General features: G+C 43.2%; 1 protein-coding gene across 1 annotated transcript; it reads left to right on the plus strand.

Annotated features, from left to right (window-relative positions):
• The first annotated feature begins 3,289 nt into the window (after window positions 1-3,289).
• On the plus strand, window positions 3,290-6,773 carry LOC147607973 (leucine aminopeptidase-like). Its single transcript, XM_086790075.1, has 4 exons — window positions 3,290-4,350; window positions 4,718-4,951; window positions 5,224-5,550; window positions 6,215-6,773. Exons 1-4 carry the CDS (start codon window positions 3,382-3,384, stop codon window positions 6,506-6,508), a joined length of 1,824 nt encoding a protein of 607 aa, XP_086646201.1. The 5' UTR covers window positions 3,290-3,381; the 3' UTR covers window positions 6,509-6,773.
• Window positions 6,774-7,623: the final 850 nt, after the last annotated feature.

Here is a 7,623-nt window from a genome sequence, read left to right on the forward strand (position 1 = left end):
TCTTGCACCTTCAATTACATGGGGCACAATTGCTTGGGTCACTGAGGCCACGATCATCATTCCATATGAGGAGGAAGGAGGGGGACTAACCCTATAGGTCTTGCACCTTCATATACTACAGTTCTAGTTCCACCTTCTCCTACATGTCACTAGACTCCAGGCTCTACCCAGAGATGGGAAATTTGCACAGTATGTCATATATAGAAAGCTTGATGCAGCAAAGCCACCGAAGGCACCCTCACCCCGCCCCAACAGTAGAGTCTAAGGTCAGTGGGGGTAGCTTTACGGTGGCTCAAACTACATGAGGAAGTGTCGAGAGGCCTTTCTGAGGAGGACTGGCGGCACAGTCCCTTTCTTACAGATAGTGGTGGTGGTGAGTCCACTTGCCATTATAGACATCCATTGTGGTTGTTTTCCCCTCCCCCCATTGTATGAGATAGCCTCCTCCTCCTAGAGTGGCCAACTGGAGAAGAAGTGCATCCTCCCCTTTTTTCATCTTGACTCTCCCATTTGGGGATGGGTCTGTACTTAGCCATTTTGGCTATTTTTCTTTGTAACTAATGTAAGGATCTTTTTCCTGGAAAAAAAAGAGTTGGTTGATTCGGTGTACTTAGGATTGACTACCACTATAGACTATGCTACATACTTCAATCAACGTGCCATTCTTGATGGAAAAAATAGTGAAGTTGACGTTGTGAATAAAACTACTTTGGATGCCATGCTTGGTGAGGCTAGAGATTATTTCAGTGCAAATTCAATTGTTGGAGAGAGTGATGATAGTTTCTTTCTATACTCCACTAAATTTTGAATGGTGTCAATCTGGGGGGAGGATATCCAACTCATTGCTTGGTTTTGAAGTTAGAAGCCCCTATTGTATTGTTGCATAACTTGGATCCAAGACATGAGATTTGCAAAATAGTACACTGAGTTATAAGGTATTTCACTCAAAAGTCTTGGAGGCTGAGGTTATCACTGGTACTAAAGTGAGGTTATCATTGGCAATAAAGTTGGAGAAAGAGTTTTTATTCCACGAATTACCTTCACATGCATTAAGATACACCTACCGTTCAACATGAGATGGGGATAATATCCGGTGTGGTTTCCATTTGAAATAAACAAATCATAAGAAAAAAACCTAAATATGTTAGGGTTGTATTTGGCAACACTCTTATTTCCACATGGGCAATTATACATTACATTGTCACGAGCATAATCTCCCTATGGGGTGAAGGTTTTGCTTGAGAATAGTGATGCAAATGCTTTAGCTTTATCTGAGAGTTATAGGCTTACAATTCTCAAATAGTGATGCAAATGCTTTACCCCTATCTGAGAGTTATAGGCTTACAATTCTCAAATAGTGATGCAAATGCTTTAGTTCTATCTGAGAGTTATAGGCTTACAATTCTCAAATAGTGATGCAAATGCTTTAGCTCTATTTGAGAGTTATTTTTTGTATGTCCTTTTGTGTGTATGTGTATCGTTCCTATTGAGCATGCTCCCTTCTCCTGCCATGTGGCAAGAGGAGGATCAATGTCAAAAGGAGTGTCCATGGCTCTTTGTGCTTTCTTTTGTGTATGTTTTTTAAAAAAGTTTGTTTTGTTTTGGGAAGAAGCATGTATGACATCATATTTACTTTGGATATGTTGGGGTCGAGGGTTGAAGGTTAACATTTTTATATACATTTAAAAAAATATTTTAATATTTTCTTTTCTATTTGTTCATAGTTTTTTTTAATACATGACATTATATAACTTACTTTATTTGCAGAGCTACCTCTTTGGTGTGCACCCCTTCCTTATCTCAACATGTTGTTGGGATTATGCTAGACAGTCACAAGGATGGGTATGTAAATTATAAGAAATTATTACAATGTTAACATACAAACATTTACATGTCTCTTTATGTAACTTCTTAATTTCTTCTTTGTTTTAGGATTCTATCTATGGTGGACTTTTTCATGGTGAGAGTTGTGGATGAGGGGATTGAGAGATATGGGATTCGTGTTCGTAAGGAGCTGGGGGTATATTTATTTACGAAAGAATGCCTTTCTGATACTGTCTCCATGACATGGAGAGATGTATTGCCTCTTTTGAGGGTTACTCTATACCAGAGTCATGTATCTTTTTCACTACATACAGGAGCTTCTTCTTTCGATACAAGTTCTTTGTGGCACGTGGCAAAGCTTTATTTCGGTCTTCATTTGTGTCTGGCAAGATTATCAATAATAGATTTTTATTAAATTGATATTGATCTTTTTCATCGCTATACAATGAGGACGTTCTTTACATGTTTATTTGGATATATCATTACTTATGTGATGATATTATTAATACATACATGTGTTTATGCTTATTTTTCATGGAGAGAGAGAGAGAGAGAGAGAGAGAGAGAGAGAGATGTATGTAACATAGGGAGAGATACACTCACATGTGTAAGAACATTCATTGTATATGTAACACACTCACACTCACACACATGTGCAAGAACATTCATTTGTCACTTGTCATAGTATTCATCCCACTATCTAGTGCTCATGCAACGGTCGTCATGTTGCGATTTAAGGTACCAAGAGCTTCCGCACCTTGAATTTGGTGAAACTTGTTGTGGCTTGTGTATCAGGGTTTTTCATGTAAAAAAGAAGCATATATATGAAATTCCTTGTGTTTTGATAATTAGAATTTCGTATTGCCCTGCGCTTATGTTTGTTAGCTAGGGTTCCTCCAACGTAATGGTTCCAACAAAATCAATTTCCATTTCTGAAAGGTTTACTGAGCTATGATAGGTGTCAATGGCATCTTATCTATTTATTGAGGTACTCTGAATCATTGGCACTCATCACATCCTTTAACAAATTCAATGGTATTGCCAATTAGTGTCACCATAAGCTTGCTTGGAGCACCTTGTTCTTTCTAGGTTCGGCACCTTTTCTCACCCTCTATTAAATGTTATTAGGGGCTGTGCACGTGGCCACTGGTGGGCCGATGGCCATCACACTAGTGGCATGGTGTTGAGATCAAAACAATGGCAGTGTGAGTGCAGTGAGGCCACCAGGGGCGTGCGTGAGAACAACCCCTTAGTGAACATTGCATGTACCATGGCGCACACACAGAAAAGCTATGAGAGAGAACAACCCCTTAGTGAACATTGCATAGAACAACCCCTTAGTGAACATTGCATGTACCATGGCGCACACACAGAAAAGCTATGAGAGAGAACAACCCCTTAGTGAACATTGCATGTACCATGGCACACACACACAAAAGCTACAAGCTAACCGTGGGCAACCCCCGTTACGGTGCTCACTATAAAAAGCTCTCCATGGAAGCCTGATGTGAAGGGTCAAAGAAGGTGAAGCACACAGTTTCATAGTCCGTCATAACCATGGCTCCCGTGGATCCGCACTCTTACACAGACTCCGAGCACCCTCTCACGCAGCGAGTCGAGCTAGCTCTCTTCTTAGATTTCGATTCCAAGACTATACTGGGCTCTGCTACTCTCCATCTCTCCCGCCCTCACAGTGGAGAGTTTTTCCTTGACACTCGCTCCCTGCATATCTCCTCTGCTTTTGACGCCTTCAGAAACCCTATCCTCTTCTCTCTAGACCAGCCCCAGCCCGTCAAGGGCTCCCTTCTCAGACTTACCCTCTCTAATGTCTCCTCTTTCACCATCGCCTTCCGCACAGAACCCTCCTCTTCTGCCCTTCAATGGCTTGATCCCCCCCAGACCGCAGGTAGAATCCTACCCTACGTTTTCACCCAATGCCACCCCATCCATGCCCGCTCCATCTTTCCCTGTCAGGACACCCCCCTCGCCCGCATCCAATACTCTGCCAAAATCAACATACCCAAGCAGATGAGGGTTGTCATGTCTGCTGCCCACATTGGCCGCGCCTCCCCTGCCGTCCAGGATGCTATGGGCGCATGTGATGATGCCCTGTGGGTCATGGATGGGCGCGTTGTCGAGCGGTTCACCATGGAGCAGTCCATACCACCATACCTCTTGGCTATGGCAGCGGGGGACATAGCATGTGCGGACATCAGCCCGAGGTCAAGGGTTTACGCGGAGCCGTCCGAGCTGGAGGCGGCTGCCCATGAGTTTGCTGGGACAGAAGCCATGGTGCAGCAGGGGGAAGCCCTCTTTGGGTCCTATGAATGGGAGAGGTTTGACCTCCTTGTGATGCCTCGTAGCTTCCCATATGCCGGTATGGAGAACCCCAGAATGGTCTTCTTGACGCCCACAGTTATTGTCGGTGACAAGAGCGGCGTGCAGCTTGTGGCACATGAGCTTGCCCATAGCTGGACTGGCAACCTCATCAGCAATGCCACTAACGATGATTTTTGGCTCAATGAGGTAAGCACTCTTATTGAACTTTTGGATGCTCTTATGTAGATTGACATTGTACTCTCGTGCTTGAGATCTGTTGTGTGGACCCGTCCGGATCCCACTGAAGTCGCCTCCCATATCCATAATCGCCAGAATCCCTCTCAGGCAAGTAGATGTGAAGAGATGTGTGATGTGAATCAGATAGATAAGAATGAAAGGATGCATAGATGTGATGTGAAGTGTTGGAGCCTAGCGGGTGTGGGCTTGTGACTTGTTCAACACCCTGCAGGCTCTTGTTGGTGCTGTGGTCGCTTTGCGGTCACAAATTGTAATGCTTTCATGCTGGGAAACGGTGCGTAAACAGGAATACGCTCATGACATGCAAGGTTTGCAGGGGTTTACCACTTATGCGGAGAGAAGAATCCTTGAAGCCTTGGAGGGTAAAGATCGTGCTTTTTTGCACATCGGGCTTGGTTGGAGTGGGCTAAAGGAAGAGATGGAGAGGTTCAAAGACCGCCGAGAGTTCACAAAGCTGAAGACAAATCAAGAAGGGGTCGATCCAGATGAAGTCTACTCACGAGTGCCTTATGAGAAGGGCTTTCACTTCCTTTGGCGTCTAGAATCAGAGGTATTGTAAGCAAAATTTTCGTTGAAAAAATGCATCAGAAGGAAAAATATTTAAGATTTAGTTATAATTTGATTAAAGTGTAAAGCAAAAGCTTGTTAAACATTACAAGTTCCCGACCAATCCATGGTGAAAAGGATTGATGTAATGCTTTGAAGATTGAAGTGTAAAGAAAATGGCTGCCCAACATTATATGGGGAAAAGGATTGATGTAATGCTTGGAAAATTTCACTGTTGCACTCTTGTTGCTGAAGCATGATCGTGTTCACATCTAGGTTGGTCGGCCGGCTTTTGATGAGTTTTTGAAGAAGTACATTTCCACCTTTAGATTCACATCCATCAGCACAGAGACCTTCCTAAGCTTTTTGAAGGAGTATTTTCTGGGTATTGATAGCAAGATAAATTTGGATGTGTGGGTGTATGGATCAGGGATCCCACCTGATGCTATAGAGCCCAAGTCAGCTATTCTTCAAAGTGTTCTGAGGCTGGCGGAGGGGTTTGGTTCAGGACAAATGTTAACTGACGAGGATTGTGGCTCTTGGCAAGCCTTGGAATGGCAAATCTATTTGGAAAATCTGCCCAAAAAACTCAAAGCAGAACAAGTTAGTGTCCTCTCTCTCTCTCTCTCTCTCTCTCTCTCACACACACACACACATGTGCGCGCGCATGCACACCCCCCCTCCCCCAAATGCCCCCACTCGCATCTTAATCCCACTTATGTACACACACAGGAAGGCACTTGCTTGCATGCATGCACATGCATGCGTGTTCGCTCATGCATACACACCTTTTTGTATTTCAATTTCTCTTACAATTTCCAAAATGCTTTGTCTTACTCAGTTATGGTCTTAAAATGTCTTCTAGATTTGGTACTACACAGGTGGGCGCACAACCATGCCCAAGCACACTCAGGAAGGCACCCGCTTGCATGCACACGTACACATACATACACATGTGCACACACAACGTTTGCACTTTTATTTTTTTGCCTACATTTGGAGAGATGTCTGTCTAATTCTGTAAATAGTATGGCCTCAAATTGTCTTTCAATTCTGGCAAGCTCATACACATACAAGCACACATGCAGGGGTGCACGCATGGTGAGCCACGACACACATACTATGAGCACACATGCACGTGCACGTCCGTGCACGCACACATACTTTTTTGGTACCTCTTAATTTTGCTTGCATTTGGAAAGAATGTCTTCTACATCTAGGAAAGTATCACAAATTTTGAATCGTTTTTTTTTTTGGTGCCATGCAGATTGCAGGCCTCGACAAAAGATTTCTGTTCTCTGAGAATCATAACTGGGAAATTAAGATTTCTTTTCTGACTATTGCTGCATTCTCTGGTTATGAGCCTTGCTTCTCTGCGATTGAGGAAGCCCTGCAGTCTGTGGGGAGGATGAGGTACTTACGACCTTTATACTCGGGGCTGCTACAAAGCTCACCCGAGGCCAAGGAGCTTGCCAAACAGGTATTTGCACAAGCAAGGCTCAAGTATCATCCTATTGCGCAGTCTGTCGTACAGGGTTTGTTGCAGAAGTTTGATCAGTAAGGCTAAATGTCAAGCCTAAGTCCTTTCTCTTCTCTACTTTTGTTCACACTATTACACACAACCGTTGGGCGGGCTCGTCTTTGTCAGGCTCTTGTTTTGATGAAGTTTAAGGTTCTCTGGCTGCTGCATTTTTTTGTATTGTGTTGGGGATATGTTTTCTTTCAAGGGGTAGTGAACCCTCAGATGCCATTTACTTGACAATATGATATGAAATACATGGTTAACATTTACATGACACAAGCAATATGATATGAATGACGGTTAATTCTTGGTTTTCATTGATTAGGCTTCATTCAAAGGGGCAATAACTGTTTTGTTAGAAATCCCTGTCAGGAGGGGTTATTATGATTGCTAACATAAGTCTTGTTGTTTATATATGATATTTTAAAGGTTTACCTGCACATTTTGACTTGAGGAATGCCAATTGCCCTTGCCTTTTCCACAAGCAGTAAATATGTATAGCTTGTGAGACATGCGAGCAGTGGGGCAAGTGGTTAAAGTAATTGATAAGATAAATTTAGGTACGAGCAAACACAGTGGAGCTCCGAGATTGTGGTGGTGCTGAGAGTGGAGTACTTGCTCAAGAGCTGCTTGGGGAAATGGGGGCGCGCAAAAGCTGTGGTGTGCCTTTTAAAACCTTCCAAAATAATGTTGTGACCCATTTTCTCCAAAAGGTGATGGCTTTAACACACGAGGAGGGCTCGGATTCCTTTAATTATTGAAGTGCTTGGCCAACTAGGCAGCTTCAGGTGCCTTAAAGAGTGTGCTTGAACAAGCTCTTGTTGCTGTTGTTGGTCCACATAGCGTGGTTGGCTCATGTGTAATTTGTGTCGAGGAGTGATTCCATAATTTCTGAGTTGTTGATAATGTAGGTTAGTAGTGCATGCATGTCTCTAGTGATAATAGGAAAGCTGTTTTGCCATTGTTGGTTCTTGTGAGAATGTTGAGCAATGTGGAAGTTTTTGTACTAGGTGGACTGGTGGATGTGAAAAATTTTCTTTGTGAAAAATGAGAGAGAGGGAGAGAGAGCCACGTCGACTTTATTGATATAGAGTGACCAATGGATGGAGAGACTTTGAACCCAGGTGGTTTCATGTCATCTCAAAGGCAATCCC

Source organism: Cibotium barometz, chromosome 54, assembly GCF_041138505.1.
Source record: "Cibotium barometz isolate CiBa-2024 chromosome 54, ASM4113850v1, whole genome shotgun sequence".
NCBI classification, from domain to species: domain Eukaryota; kingdom Viridiplantae; phylum Streptophyta; class Polypodiopsida; order Cyatheales; family Cibotiaceae; genus Cibotium; species Cibotium barometz.

What these genes read in the sequence shown, in the direction of transcription:
- LOC147607973 (XM_086790075.1), top strand. Translation starts at nt 3,382, where the DNA reads ATGGCTCCCGTGGATCCGCACTCTTACACAGACTCCGAGCACCCTCTC. An exon ending in ATGATTTTTGGCTCAATGAG is followed by an intron (nt 4,351 to 4,717) that starts GTAAGCACTCTT and finishes CAAGGTTTGCAG; the next exon opens with GGGTTTACCACTTATGCGGA. An exon ending in TTTGGCGTCTAGAATCAGAG is followed by an intron (nt 4,952 to 5,223) that starts GTATTGTAAGCA and finishes GTTCACATCTAG; the next exon opens with GTTGGTCGGCCGGCTTTTGA.